Source organism: Bos grunniens, chromosome 12 (assembly GCF_055505025.1).
Source record: "Bos grunniens cultivar Pamir isolate PY7600 chromosome 12, Bosgru_T2T1.0, whole genome shotgun sequence".
Classification (NCBI taxonomy): Eukaryota; Metazoa; Chordata; class Mammalia; order Artiodactyla; family Bovidae; genus Bos; species Bos grunniens.
The window spans coordinates 76,651,177-76,667,363 of NC_141176.1; the positions used below are offsets into that span (position 1 = coordinate 76,651,177).

The 16,187-nt window shown below is 42.0% G+C and overlaps 1 protein-coding gene across 3 annotated transcripts in view; it reads right to left on the reverse strand.

The window, feature by feature from the left end:
• The window catches only part of LOC147361933 (ATP-binding cassette sub-family C member 4-like), a 217,818-nt gene that overhangs the window by 60,645 nt on the left and 140,986 nt on the right, over nt 1–16,187 (reverse strand). For 2 of the 3 annotated variants that reach the window (XM_086330251.1, XM_086330250.1), the window contains exon 21: nt 11,465–11,615. The exons of the other annotated variant lie outside the window; for it this stretch is intronic. In XM_086330251.1, the coding sequence (XP_086186377.1) occupies nt 11,465–11,615 (151 nt within the window). The remainder of the gene's footprint in view (nt 1–11,464; nt 11,616–16,187) is intronic. 3 annotated transcript variants of the gene reach the window in all.

Here is a 16,187-nt window from a genome sequence, read left to right on the forward strand (position 1 = left end):
CACTTCATGGGAAATAGATGGGGAAACAGTGGAAACAGTGTCAGACTTTATTTTTGGGGCTCGAAAATCACTGCAGATGGTGACTGCAGCCATGAAATTAAAGGACGCTTACTCCTTGGAAGAAAAGTTATGACCAACCTAGATAGCATATTCAAAAGCAGAGACATTACTTTGCCAACAAAGGTTCATCTAATCAAGGCTATGGTTTTTCTGGTGTTCATGTATGGATGTGAGAGTTGGATGAAGAAAGTTGAGCGCTGAAGAATTGATGCTTTCGAACTGTGGTGTTGGAGAAGACTCTTGAGAGTTCCTTGGACTGCAAGGAGATCCAACCAGTCCATTCTGAAGGAGATCAGCCCTCGGAAATCTTTGGAGGGAATGATGCTGAAGCTGAAACTCCAGCACTTTGGCCATCTCATGCGAAGAGTTGACTCATTGGAAAAGACTCTGATGCTGGGAGGGATTGGGGGCAGGAGGAGAAGGGGACGACAGAGGATGAGATGGCTGGATGGCATCACTGACTCGATGGACATGAGTCTGAGTGAACTCCGGGAGTTGGTGATGGACAGGGAGGCCTGGCATGCTGCGATTCATGGGGTTGCAAAGAGTTGGACACGACTGAGTGACTGAACTGAACTGAAGAAAGATGGTAACAATGACCCTATATGAGAGACAACAAAACAGACACAGATGTAAAGAGCAGACTTTTGGGCTCTGTGGGAGAAGGCGAGGGTGGGATGATTTGAGAGAGTAGTATGAAACATGTATGTTACCATATGTGAAACAGATCACCAGTCCAGGTTCAATGCATGAGACAGGGTTCTCAGGCCCAGTGTACTGGGATGACCCTGAGGGATGGGATGGGAAGGAGGTGGGAGGTGGGTTCAGGATGGGGAGCACATGTACACCTTTGGCTGTTTCATGTCAATGTATGGGAAAAACCACTACAATATTGTAAAGTAATTAGCCTCCAATTAAAATAAATAAATGAATTAAAAAAAAAAAAAAAGATGGAAGGAGCTGGCTTCCTCTTGTAAGTCACTGGGGCTCAGAGAGGGTGGAAAGCCCTGGGCTAGGGGAGGACAGCCTGGGCTAGGGGCCAGGTGACCATCCACTCAGCTCTGAGTGGGACTCTTTCCTGCCTGGGACATCTGACCGGGAACCTAACTGTTAGATGCTCAGCTGTAATATTGCTTTAAAGAAAAACCCTTCTCTGACCAGCGATATGTTCTAATCTTTCCCCTTTTTACTTCATTTAGGCACAGAGCTGAAAGTGATTCAGTGATGCTTTTGATCATCCAGTTATGTAACTGTGTTCTCATTTCAGCATCCACACTGCTCTCTCTCTTCACTCTATTGAGTAACTTTTTAGCTGCCTATAACTTTGTGTTGTAAGAGCAACATAAACTCAGATTGAGCTCAAGCTCCAAATAAGAAATTCTGGAAGCTGTGTTCAGGTCTTTGCTGTATCCCTACCAGATATCCCAGTCACCCTCAGAACTCATCCAGTCTGGACACTGGGTGCTCACAGGGATGATACAGGTGAATTCTGGGGCTCATCACTCTGTCAGGAGGACCTGAAAACCCAGCTCCAGAGAGCAGAGAAAACTCACAAGAACAAGGCTCCCATTTCCACTCCACAGAGAGTGACATCAACACTGTTCATCGCAGACAGGGCTTCTGAACAGGAAGCAGACGTGGCTGTTCCCCCAGGGAAAGTCCTGGAGTGAACTCTTTGGCGTGGCCTCCCTCACCTGCTTCCCTGTCAGGAGATCAAAGTACAGCTGATTCTCTCCAGCAGGGATGGAAGGTGGGGTCGACTTTATAAACCAGGTATCATCTCATCCTTGAAAACCAGGGAACCCAAACACCCCATCACCTACTTCACCTCAAACCCTAGAGTTATAGTCCAGGGAATCTGGAGCCATGAAGATCTATCCTTTTTCTTTCAAACCCCATTAGGGCTGAGAAGAATGCCAGGATGAGTGAACTTGAAGGTCTACCAAAAAGTTAAGTAGAACATGGGGAGAGGGGATGTCAAGGCTCTGTTGTTATGTTGCCCAAAGTAGCATCTTTTTCCCACAAGCACTGAGCTCGCTGTCTTGAAGCAGACTATGTCACAGCCATAGCTTCAGCCCACAGTCACATGTATAAACCTACTGTTCACAGGACTGACACCTGTGTTTCCCATAACCCTGAGGACATTTGGGAACACACCCCGCAAGTGTGGGGTGCAGATCTTCCTTGACAGGGGAATCTCTCTGGCTGATAGCCCTGTTGCAGGTTATTATTCAAGCTATGTGAGACCTGCTAGTTTTGAATAAGTTCTCAGTTGCCTCTTGTTCAAGGTTCTAATGCCTTTGGTAGTGGCCAGAAGGCACTCTACAAGAATCTACTCAAGAAATCCTCTTGAGACCCCCAGAGACTAAGGGATTAAGAGCACTGACTGCCCAGTATTAACTATATTAACCCATCTAAGTGATAGAACTGGACATAAGACCCACACTATCTTATTCCCAAGGTTATGCTTTTAATCACAGCTGCAGTGTCTCAGAGGGAGAATAATCAGGGTTAAGAATGCCTGTGTGTGATGATGTGCATTTTTCTCCAGACTTTGTTATTTGTGTTCAGAAAACCACCAAATCTTACTCAGCTAATATCCAACAGCCTTAGCCATTATTGCATATCTTATTAATCACCTTGTGCTCAGTCGCTTCTGTTATGTCCAACTCTTTGCAATCCCATGGACTGTGTAGCCCACCAGGCTCCTCTGTCCATGGAATTCTCCATGGAAGAATACCTAGATCTTCCCAACCCAGGGATTGAACCCGCATCTCTGACATCCCCTGCATTTACAACTAGCACCATCTGGGAAGCCCCATTAATTACCTTATGTTGAACAAAGCCCCTGGGAATCTGGCATGAGAACCCCTTAAAACAGGTGTATTAGGATCATGGATTAGGATCATTCTCACTTTCTCAGTTGCTCAATCATGTCTGACTCTTTGAGACCCCATGGACTGTAGTCTGCCACACTCCTCTGTCCCTCGAATTATCCAGGCAAGAATACTGGAGTGGATTGCCATGTTCTCCTTCAGGGGATCTTCACAACCCAGGGATTGAACCTGTTTCCTGTGTCTCCTACATTGACAGGTGGATTCTTTATCAATGAGACACCTGGGAAGCCCTAAAATACACTATCAGTTACTATTTAGAGGAAGCAGCAATGTTATCATTTACAGCACAGACCTACCTCCCCAGATTCGTAGGTGTCCAATATGCAACTGGAGAAGAGCAGAGAAATATCTCCAGAAGGAATGAAGAGGCTAAGCAAAAGCAGAGACAATGCCTAGTTGCAGACGTGTCTGGTGGTGAAAAAAAGTCCAATGATGTAAAGAACAATACTTCATAGGAACCTGGAATGTTGGGTCCATTAATCAAGGTAAATTGGAAGTGGTCAAATAGGTGCTGGATTGCAAGAGTGAACACTGGCATTTTTGGAATCAATGAACTAAAATGGATGGGAATAGGAGAATTTAATTCAGATGACCATTATATCTACTACTGTGGGAAAGAATCCATTAGAAGAAATGGAGTAGCGCTCATAGTCAACAAGAGTCCAAAATGCAGTGCTTGGATGCAATCTCAAAAATGAGAGAATGATCTCCATACATTTCCAAAGCAAAGCATACAATATCACAATAATCCAAACCTAAGCCCCAACCACTAATGCCAAGGAAGCTGAAGTTGAATGGCGCTATGAAGACCTATAAGACATTCTAGAATTAATACACACACACACACACACACACACACACACACACACACATACACACACACAGTCATTTTCATCATAGGGGACTAGAATGCAAAAGTAGGAAGTCAAGAGATACCTGGAGTAACAGTTTGACCTTGGATTACAAAACAAAGCAGAGTAAAGGCTAACAGTTTGGCCAAGAGAACACACTGGTCATAGAAAACAACCTCTTCCAACAACACAAGAGAAGACTCTACACGTGGACATCACCAGATGGTCAATACTGAAATAAGATTGATTATATTCTTGGCAGCCAAAGATGCAGAAGCTCTATACAGTGAGCAAAAACAGGACCGGGAGTTGACTGTGGCTCAGATCATGAACTCCTTATTGCAAAAATCACACTTAAATTGAAAAAAGTATAGAAAACCACTAGACCATTCAGGTATAACCTAAATCAACCTAAGTCAAATCCCTTATGATTATACAGTAGAAGTAACAAATAGATTCAAGGGATTAGATCTGGTAGACAGAATGCCTGAAGAACTATGGACAGAGGTTCATGACACTGTACAGGAGGCGGTGATCAAAACCATCCCTGAGAAAAAGAGATGTGAAAAGGCAAAGTCGTTGTCTGAGGAGGCCTTACAAATATCTGAGAAAATAAGAGACTCTAAAGGCAAAGGAGAAAAGGAAAGATATGCTCATTTCAATGCAGAGTTCTAAAGAATATCAAGGTGAGATAAGAAAGCCTTCCTCAGTGATCAATGCAAAGAAATAGAGGAAAACAACAGATAAGAAAGACTAGAGATTTCTTCAAGAAAATTAGGTATAACAAAAGAACAGTTCATGTAAAGATGGGTGCAATAAAGGACAGAAATGGAATGAACCTAACAGAAGCAGAAGATAATCGGAAGAGGGGGCAAGAATACAAGAAGAACTATACAAAAATATCTTAATGACTTGGATAACCACTATGGTGGGATAAAAAACCTAGAGCCAGACATCCTGGAATGTGAAGTCAAGTGGGCCTTAGGAAACATCACTACAAACAAACCTTGTGCAGGTAATAGAATTCCAGTTGAGCTATTTCAAATCCTAAAAGATGATGCTGTTAAAGTGCTGCATTCAATATGCCAGCAAATTTGGAAAACTCAGTAGTGACCACAGGACTGGAAAATGTCAGTTTTCATTTCAATCCCAAAGAAGGGCAATGGCAAAGAATGTTCTAACTACCACACAGTAGCACTCATTTCACATGCTAGCAGGGTAATGCTCAAAACCCTTCAAGGCAGGCTTCAACACTATGTGAACCAAGAACTTTCATATGTACAAGCTTGATTTAGAAATGACAGAGGAACCAGAGATAAAATTGCCAACATTCATCAGATCATAGTAAAAGCAAGAGAATTACAGAAATACACCTATTTCTGCTTCATTGACTATGCTCAAGCCTTTGTGTGGATCACAATAAACTGAAATTTCTTCAAGAGATGGGAATACCACACCACCTTACCTACCTCCTAAGAAACCTGTACTCAGGTCAAGAGGCAACAGTTAGAACCAGACATGAAACAATAGACTGCTTCCAAACTGGGAAAAGAGTATGTCAAGGCTGTATATTGTCACCCTACTAATTTAACTTCTATGCAGAGTACATCATGCAAAATGTCAGACTGAATGAAGCACATACTGGAATCAAGATTGCTGGGAGAAATATCAAACTCAGATATGCAGATACCACCACCCTTATGGCAGAAAGTGAAGAGGAATGAAAGAGCCTCTTGATGAAGGTGAAAGAGGAGAGTGGAATATTTGGCAGGCAAACGTCTGTCTAGTCAAAGCTAGGGTTTTTTCAGAACAAGACCCAGTTTCCCTCTCAGTCAGTTTCTCCCATCAAGAAGCTTCCATAAGCCTCTTATCCTTCTCCATCAGAAGGCAGACAGACTGAAAACCACAGTCACAGAAAATTAACAAACCTGATCACATGGACCACAGCCTTGTCTAACTCAATGAAACTATGAGCCATGCTGTGTAGGGCCACCCAAGACAAACAGGTCATGGTGGAGAATTCTGACTAAACGTGGTCCACTGGAGAAGGGAATGGAAAACTACTGAGTATTCTTGCCTTGAGAACCCCATGAACAGTATGAAAAGGCAAAAAGATAGGACACTGCAAGATGAACTTCCCAGGTCAGTAGGTGCCCAATATGCTACTAGAGATCAGTGGAGATATAACTCCGGAAAGAATGAAGAGCCAAAGCAAAAACAACACCCAGTTGTGGATGTGACTGCTGATGCAAGTAAATCTGATGCTATAAAGAGCAATATTGCATAGGAATCTGGAATGTTATGTCCATGAATCAAGGCAAATTGGAAGTGGTCAAACAGGAGACGGCAAGAGTGAACATCGAAATGAATGAGTGAACATTGAAATGAATAAGTGAACAAAAATAGACTGGAATGGATAAATTTAACTCAGATGACCATTATATTTACTACTGTGGGCAAGAATCCCTTAGAAGAAATGGAGTAGCCATCACACTCAAGAGTCTGAATGCAGTACTTGGATGCAATCTCAAAAATGACAGAATGATTTCTGTTCATTTCCAAGGCAAACCATTCAATATCACAGTAATCCAAGTCTATACCCCAACCAGTAATGCTGAAGAAGCTGAAGTTCAATCGTTCTATGAAGACCTACAAGACCTTCTAGAACTAATACCCAAAAAAAGATGTCCTTTTCATTATAGGGGACTGGAGTGCAGAAGTAGGAAGTCAAGAAACACATGGAGTAACAGCCAAATTTGGCCTTGGAGTACAAAATGAAGCAGGGGAAAGCCTAATAGAGTTTTTCCAAGAGAACACACTGGTGATAGCAAATAACCTCTTCAAACACCACAAGAGAAGACTCTACACATTGACATCACCAGATGGCCAACACTGAAGTCATACTGATTATATGCTTTGCAGCCAAAGTTGGAGAAGCTCTATAGAGTCAGCAGAAAAAAGACCAGGAGCAGACTGTGGCTCAGATCATGAATGCCTTATTGCCAAATTCAGACTTAAATTCAAGAAAATAGGGAAAACTAGACCATTCAGGTATGATGCAAATCAAATCCCTTATGATTATACAGTGGAAGTGAGAAATAGATTCAAGGGATTAGATCAGATAGACAGAATGCCTGAAGAACTATGGGCAGAGGTTCCTGACATTGTACAGGAGGCAGGGATTAAGACCATCCCCAGGAAAAAGAAGTTCAAAAAGGCAAAATGGTTGTCTGAGGAGGTCTTTCAAACAGCTATGAAAAGAAGTTAAGCAAAAGGCAAAGGAGAAACGGAAAGATATACCCATTTGAATGTAGAGTACCAAAGAATAGCAAGGAGAGATAAGACAACCTTCCTCAGTGATCAATGCAAAGAAATAGATGAAAACAATAGACTGGGAAAGACTAGAGATCTCTTCAAGAAAATTAGAGATACCAAGGGAATATTTCATGCAAAGATGGACACAATAAAGGACACAAATGGTATGGACCTAACAGAAGTAGAAGATACTAAGACAAGGTGGCAAGAAAACACAGAAGAGCTATACAAAAAAGATCTTCATGATCCAGATAACCACGATAGTGTGATCACAGTCACCTAGAGCCAGACATCCTGGAATGTGAAATCAAGTGGGCCTTAGGAAGCATCACGACCAATAAAGCTAGTGGAGGTGATGGAATTCCAGCTGACCTATTTCAAATCCTAAAAGAGGATGCTGTGTAAGTGCTGCACTCAATATGCCAGCAAATTTGGAAAACTCAGCAGTGGCCACAGGACTCGAAAAGGTCACTTTTCATTCCCATCCCAAAGAAAGGCAATGCCAAAGAATGCTACCACAAAACTGGACTCATCTCACATGCTGGCAAAGTAATGCTCAAAATTCTCCAAGCCAGGCTTCAATAGTAAGTGAACCATGAACTTCCAGATGTTTAAGCTGGATTTAGAAAAGGCAGAGGAACCAGAGATCAAATTGCCAATGCCCACTGGATCATCACTGGATCATCAACATCGATTGGATCATCAGAGTTCCAGAAAAATATCTATTTCTGCTTTACTGACTATGCCAAAGCCTTTGACTGTGTAGATCACAACAAACTGTGGAAAATTCTTCAAGAGATGGGAATACCAGACCACATTACCTGCCTCCTGAGAAATCTGTATGCAGGTCCGGAAGCAACAATTAGAACTGGACATGAAACAACAGACTGGTTCCAAATCGGGAAAGGAGTACATCAAGGCTGTATATTGTCACCCTGCTTATTTAACTTACATGCAGAGTACATCATGAGAAATGCTGGGCTAAAGGAAGCACAAGCTGGAATCAAGATTGCCAGGAGAAATATCAAGAACCTGAGACATACAGATGACATCACCCTTATGGCAGAAAGCAAAGAACTAAAGATTCTCTTGATGAAAGTGAAAGAGGAGAGTGAAAAAGTTGGCTTAAAGCTCAACATTCAGAAAACAAAGATCATGGCATCCAGTCCCATAACTTCATGGTTTGGGGAAACAATGGAAACAGTGAGAGACATTAATTTCTTGGGCTCCAAAATCACTGCAGATGGTGACTGCAGCCAGGAAATTAAAAGAAGCTTGCTCTTTGGAAGAAAAGCTATGACCAAACTAGACAGCATATTAAAAAGCAGAGACATTACTTTGCCAACAAAGGTCCATCTAGTCAAAGCTATATTTTTTCCTGTAGTCATGTATGGATGTGAGTATTGGACTATAAAGAAAGCTGAGTGCAGAAGAATTGATGCTTTTGAACTGTGGTGTTGGAGGAAACTCTTGAGAGCCCCTTGGACTGCACAGAGATCCAACCAGTCCATCCTAAAGGAAATCAGTCCTAAATATTCATTGGAAGGACTGATGCTGAAGGTGAAACTCCAATACTTTGGCTACCTGATGCCAAGAACTGACTCATTGGAAAAGACCCTGATTCTGGGGAAGATTGAAGGTGGGAGGAGAAGGGGATAACAGAGGATGAGATGGTTGGATGGCATCACCAACTCAGTGGACATGAGTTTGAGTAAACTCCAGGAGTTGGTCATGGACAGGGAGGCCTGGCGTGCTGCTGTCCATAGAGTTGCAAAGAGTCAGACAGGACTGAACTGAATTGAACTGATGGTTTTTCTAGTAGTCATATATAGATGTGAGAGTAGGACCATAAAGAAAGCTTAACACAGAAGAACTGATATTTTTGAACTGTGGTGTTGGAGAATACTCTTGAAAGTCCCTTGGACTGCAAGGAGATCAAACCAGTCAATCCTAAAAGAAATCAACCCTAAATAGTCATTGGAAGAACTGATGCTCAAGCTTAAGCTGCACTACTTTGACTGCCTGATGTGAAGAGCTGACTCATTGGAAAAGACCGTGATGATGGGAAAGATTGAAGGCAGGAGGAGAAGTAGATGACAGAGGATGAGATAGTTGGATGGCATCACCAACTCAGCCAACATGGGTTTGAGCAAACTCTGGGAGGTAATGAAGGACGGAGAAGCTTGGTGTGCTGCAGACCATGAGGTCTTGGACTTGAATTAGGGACCTAACACTACCACCGCCAGCAGCTAGAGAGAAAACATAAACAGTTCTAATCCACTGGCCACCACATGTGGTTATCTAGGGTGTGCAGGAGGAGTACCTGGATTAAATTCATTGTCTAACTTACTGCAGCCTACTAGGTGCAAAAAATCCAAATATTCCACAGTGATGGTGCCAAAGTCCTCAGACTCTCCAGAACAAATATTGAGAAAATTCTGTACTGCTTCTTGATAAAAGCCTCAGGAGAAATTCTTCTTTCCACTTTCATATGAATGGGTGATGGCCCTTGTCCCAGGCAAAAATTTCTGTCAAACATTTTTTCTGGAATAAACCCTCTTTGAACGTACCATAGACCTGCTTTGCAACAAAACTGTTGAATGACTTCCTTTCATGGATGGCCTCAAAGTATAAAACATCTGAAGCCTTGACTACACAGAAGATTGGATGGAGCTCATCGCTTCCTCTTCTGCCTCCCCAGGTCCTACCATCCTACCAAGTCATCAGCAGAATGTCACACACACTTGGACTCTACTGCTCTCCCTCCATCCAAACACCTCACAAGACCAGACCTCATGGGAGGTCACCTGCTTCTCTTGATGAATGAAAATTTCTTTTATAGATTTTATGAAATTGATGATCACTATCCTTTTCACAAATAAAGATAAGTACCTCAAGTGTTTACCATTAAAAACAAAACACACAATTGCCACACACACACACACACACACACAAAACTCCTTTGACTGGATTAACTGAAACTTTTTTCCATTTAGTAAGTATAGAGAATCATAGGATTCAATATGCTTCTGTTCTTGGCTTGGTTTCTAGAAAGTAAAGTTGGTATTAATTTGCAATAATTATTCATGTTTGAGGTCTCTGCTACAAACATATTCTCTCCTTACTTTTTAGCTATTGTTTTTATAACTTAAAGAATATGTAACAATGTATTTTCTTCATTATTTATTAATATTGATGAAATGTATGCATTAAGAATGACATAAATTCAATTCTTCCATCATCTGTGATTACCTGTAGAATAGAATAATTAATCATAAAATGTGTTCCCCATTATTTTGTTTTTTGGCTGCACCTTGCAGCCAAAACCAAGACCTTGCAGGATCTAGTTCCACAACCAGGGACTGAAGTAGTGGCTCCCACAGTGGAAGCACAGAGTCTTAACCACAGGACCTCCAGGGAAGTCCCTGTTCCCCATTATTCTAAAACTAGGAAGGTGTATGGAGTAATCAACTAAATGCACACTGAACAGATCCCCATCCTGTGTTCTCATAGGGGATTATTTTCAGCATCATTTATATAAATAGTTTTGAGAAAGGGGTATACAAACAGTGTGGTATCACCCAAATACTGGTAATGATAAAGAACAAACCTGAAACTAACAGGGCTTATCTTTTCAATAGAGCTTCCCTGGTGGCTCAGACATTAAAGAATCCACCAGCAATGCAGGAGACCTGGGTTCAACACCTGGGTCAGGAAGATCCTCTGGAGAATGGAACGGCTACCCACTCCAGTATTCTTGCCTGGAGAATTCATGGACAGAGGAGCCTGGTGGGCTACAGTCCATGGGGTCACAAAGAGAGTCGACATAACTAATGACTAACACACATCTTTTCAATACATTTAACAATTACAATTTACTTGAATGTGCTAAACAATGTATTTTTCAAATATATCACTTCTGACACGTATTTCCTGAGGTCTCCTAATCTTTTCCTTTCCTTGTCAGGTCTGGTAACTTCAGGAGAATAAAAATCCTCTATATTAGTTCCAACATGATGAAATACTTTCAAGAACAGTATTCACAGGGTGGATACTCTTGTGTAAGGAAGTGTGTCGTGAACAAGACAGAAATGGTCCCTGTCCTCATGGTGCTCACATCTGTCCTCCTTGGGCTAAAATGCAAAGTGCAGCTGACCCACCATCAGCTCCATTTACCTTAAGGGCCAAACCTACTCTCAGGGGCCATAACTTTCAATCACCTAATGTTAACAGTAAGAAATTCCACAGAACAGTCTAAGGAATTTCAGGGGTCTGGTTAATTGCCGTACAAATGGAAGCCAGCAGGCACTGTCATCCCAAACTGAGAGCCCAGGTACTCACTTGTACATTCCAGGCGTTTCACATCTCGTGATGTCTCTAAGAAATATCGCCAAAGAACAAAGAAAAGGGTGCCAAGGGGAATCACAGGTATAGCAATCCAAGGAATTGCAGTCACCATCACACCCACCACACCAATCACAAGTAGAAATGTCTGAAATAGTGAAAATACAGAGGCCTTCATGTCAAGGATACTTTCCAAAGATAAACTTTAATGATTTGCTCTTAAGATTAAACTCCTTTCCTTGAAAGACTTGTTTGAACAGCAGGGAATGCTTTCCCTTCCAAAGAAATAAAATTATAGTTGGCCCTCATGATATTTGTTGCATGCACCAACACTTTGATAAGAACTTTCTAGGTATCAGCTCTCCTGATACACTCAGTAGTCCTTTGAGGCAGGCATGACTAGTTTCAACAGATTAGAATATTTGAGGTTCAGAGAGTAGGAGTTGAATCCCAAACTATCAGGAGTCATCAGGTGTTACTAAAAAGATGAGTGAGCAGGTATCACAGATGAGGAATCTAGACACCTTAGCTATGCATGTAGGGATAAAGAAGTGGTTAATTACAAGTTCAGTGTAAAATATTCAGTAATAGTATTTTCTAAGTTTAGAAATGGAGGAGTGAGGCACAGGGTGAGAAGAAGCAACTTGATGGAGACTAAGTCATGGAGCTGGGAAGCCCATGTCATGTGCCATTACAACACATTTAAACCCCCAACATACAGCCATCCTTCTATCATTAGACTAAGTATTCAGTTCAGTTCAGTTCAGTCGCTCAGTCATGTCTGACTCTTTGTCACCCCATGGACTATATCATGCCAGGCTCCCATGTCGTTCACCAACTCTTGGAGCTTGCTCAAACTCATGCCCATCGAGTCGGTGATGCCATCCCACTATCTCATCCCCTATCATCCCCTTCTCCTTCTGCCTTCAATATTTCCCAGCATCAGGGTCTTTTTCCAATGAATCAGTTCTTTGCATCAGGTGGCCAAAGTATTGGAGCTTTAGCATCAGTCCTTCCAATGCATATTCAGGACTGATTTCATTTAGGATTGACTGGTTTGGTCTCCTTGCAGTCCAAAGGACTCTCAAGAGTATTCTCCAAGCTCAGCTTTGTTTAGAGTCCAATTCTCACATCCATACCTGACTACTGGAAAAACAATAGCTTTGACTAGATGGACCTTGGTCAGCAAAGTAATGTATCTGCTTTTTAATATGCTGTCTAGGTGGGGCATAGCTTTTCTTCCAAGGAGCAAACATCTTTTAATTTCATGGCCACAGTCACCATCTGCAGTGACTTTGGAGCCCAAGAAAATAAAGCCTGTCACTGTTTCCATTGTTTCCCCATCTACTGGCCATGAAGTGATGATGGGACTGGATGCCATGATCTTAGTTTTCTGAATGTTGAGCTTTAAGCCAACTTTTTCACTCTTCTTTTTCAATGTCATCAAGAAGTTCTTTAGTTCTTCTTCGCTTTCTGCCATAAGGGTGGGGTCATCTGCATATCTCCAGTTCTTGATATTGCTCCTGGCAATCTTGATTCCAGCTTGTGCTTCATCCAGCCTAGCATTTCACATTATGTACTCTGCATGTAAGTTAAATAATCAGGGTGACAATATACAGCCTTGACATACTCCTTTCCCGATTTGGAACCAGTCTGTTGTTCCATGTCCAGTCCTAACTGTTGCTTCCTGACCTGCATACACAGTTCTCAGGAGGAAGTTCAGGTGGTCTGGTATTCCCATCTCTTGAAGAATGTTCCAGTTTGTTGTGATCCACACAGTGAAAGGCTTTGGCATAGTCAATAAAGAAGAAGTAGATGTTTTTCTGGAACTCTCTTGCTTTTATGATGATCCAACAGATGTTGGCAATTTGATCTCTGGTTCCTCTGCCTTTTCTAAATCCAGGTTGAACATCTGAAAGTTTATGGTTCATGTATTGTTGAAGCCTGGCTTGGAGAATTTTGAGCATTACTTTGCTAGCATGTGAGATGAGTGCAATTGTGTGGTAGTTTGACCATTCTTTGACATTGCCTTTCTTTGGGATGGAAATGAAAACTGACATTTTCCAGTCCTGTGGCCACTGCTGAGTTTTCCAAATTTGCTGGCATATCGAGTGCAGCACTTTCACAGTATCATCTTTCACGATTTGAAATAGCTCAACTGGAATTCCATCACCTCCACTAGCTTTGTTTGTAGTCATGCTTCCTAAGGCCCACTTGACTTCACATTCCAGGACGTCTGGCTCTAGGTGAGTGATCACACCATCGTGATTATCTGGGTCATGAAGATCTTCTTTGTACAGTTCTTCTGTGTATTCTTGCCACCTCTTCTTAATATCTTCTGCTTCTGTTAGGTCCATACCATTTCTGTCCTTTATCGAGCCCATCTTTGCATGAAATGTTCCCTTGGTATCTCTAATTTTCTTGAAGAGATATCTAGTCTTTCCCATTCTATTTTTTCTCTCTATTTCTTTACACTTATCACTGGGGAAGGTTTTCTTATCTCTCCTTGGTATTCTTTGGAACTCCACATTCAAATGTGTATATCTTTCTTTTTCTCCTTTGCTTTTAGCTTCCCTTCTTTTTACAGCTATTTATAAGGTCTCCTCAGACAGCCATTTTGCTTTTTTGAATTTCTTTTTCCTGGGGATTGTCTTGATCCCTGTCTCCTGTACAATGTCATGAACCTCCGTCCTTAGTTCATCAGGCACTCTATCAGATCTAGTCCCTTAAATCTATTTCTCACTTCTGCTATATAGTCATAAAGGATTTGATTTAGGTCATACCTTAATGGTCTAGTGGTTTTCCTCACTTTCTTCAATTTCAGTCTGAATTTGGCAATAAGATCTGAGCCACAGTCAGCTCCCAGTCTTGTTTTTGCTGACTGTGTAGAGCTTCTCCATTTTGGCTGCAAAGAATATAATCAATCTAATTTTGGTGTTGACCATCTGGTAATGTCCATGTGTAGAATCTTCTCTTGTGTTGTTGGAAGAGGGTGTATGCTATGACCAGTACATTCTCTTGGCAGAACTCTATTAGCCTTTGCCCTGCTTCATTCTGTACTCCAAGGCCAATTTACCTGTTACTCCAGGTATTTCTTGACTTCCTACTTTTGCATTCCAGTCCCCTACAATGAAAAGGACATCTTTTTGGGGTGTTAGTTCTAGTAGGTCTTAGAGGTCTTCATAGAACTGTTCAACTTCAGCTTCTTCAGCATTACTGGTTGGGGCATAGACTTGGATTACCATGATATTGAATGGTTTGCCTTGGAAACGAAAAGAGATCATTCTGTCGTTTTTGAGATTGCATCCAAGTACTGCATTTTGGACTCTTTTGTTGACCACGATGGCTACTCCATTTCTTTTAAGGGATTCCTGCCCACAGTAGTAGATCCAATGGTCATCTGAGTTAAATTCACCCATTCCAGTCCATCTTATTTCGCTGATTCATAGAATGTATATGTGCACTCTTATCATCTCCTGCTTGACCACTTCCAATTTGCCTTGATTCATGGACATAACAATCCAGGTTCCTCTGTAATATTGCTCTTTACAGCATTGAACCCTGCTTCTATCTCCAGTCTCACCCTCAATTGGGTGTTGTTTTTGCTTTAGCTCCATCCCTTCATTCTTTTTGGAGTTATTTCTCCACTGATCTCCAGTAGCATATTGGGCACCTACTGATCTAGGGAGTTCATCTTTCAGTGTCCTATCTTTTTGCACTTTCATACTGTTCATGGGGTTCTCAAGGCAAGAATACTGAAATGGTTTGCCATTCCCTTCTCCAGTGAACCACATTCTGTCAGAATCACAGTTGATGGAAATTTTGACCAAAAAGAAGCTGGGATAAGAAGGTTGAGATGCTTGTCTGAGTTAACACTGGTTGTTCTGAGTCCTCTCAGCACCAGCACCTGAATCCTGTGCTTACCAGCCCAGGGCCTCGCCAACTTGTCACCCAGGGTCCCTGGCCCTGATGCATCTCTAAGGGATGGGTTGGTAGGTAATGCCTGTATCACAGAGATTTGTGTTTTATCATTTCACAGCTTGCCGGGTGCCAGCACGGGAGTTCCCACCCATGACAAGGTCATGCGGGAGAGCCCTGATAGGCAAGGCGAGTCAGGGCTCAAGGGCCCCCCTGGATCTGCCTGAGCGTCTACTCCAAAACCAGAATCTGTCTGTTTTACTATTTTATGACTTTTACCAACTCCTCTGACATTAACGGGGGGCTATCCCCAACCACCTTTCTCTGAAGAAAATTAGCTTAGAGCTCTAGTTAATAAGTCTCCTGGGCATAATAGGAGTGTTTCAATTCAAACCCCTCTGATGACTTTCTAGCTTGCCTGACAGGTTTGTTCAGATTCCTGCGGCTATGCATGTGATTGTTCACAGCCTCCCAACCGTGAGAGGTACGGGAAGCTTAAGATATTCTAACAACGCAGATCTTCTCAGAGAGTTAAAATTGTTAGAATAGAATTAGTACAGGATTTCTTTGTTGAGCTAATGCTTGCTGCCAAGTTTCCATATGCCTTACCTACTATGTCCCTGGGAGTGTATTGATTAATATAGTTGGTATATAGAAATGTAAGTAATAGCTTTAATGTTTATAACCTTGGACCCTTGAGTTAATTCTTTTCTTGTTATAGCCCACCACACTTTTGCCCTATAGGAATGCAACTTTATCTAATGCTTTCAGAGGGTGGCGCCTGTCTTTAGAATAATCACCT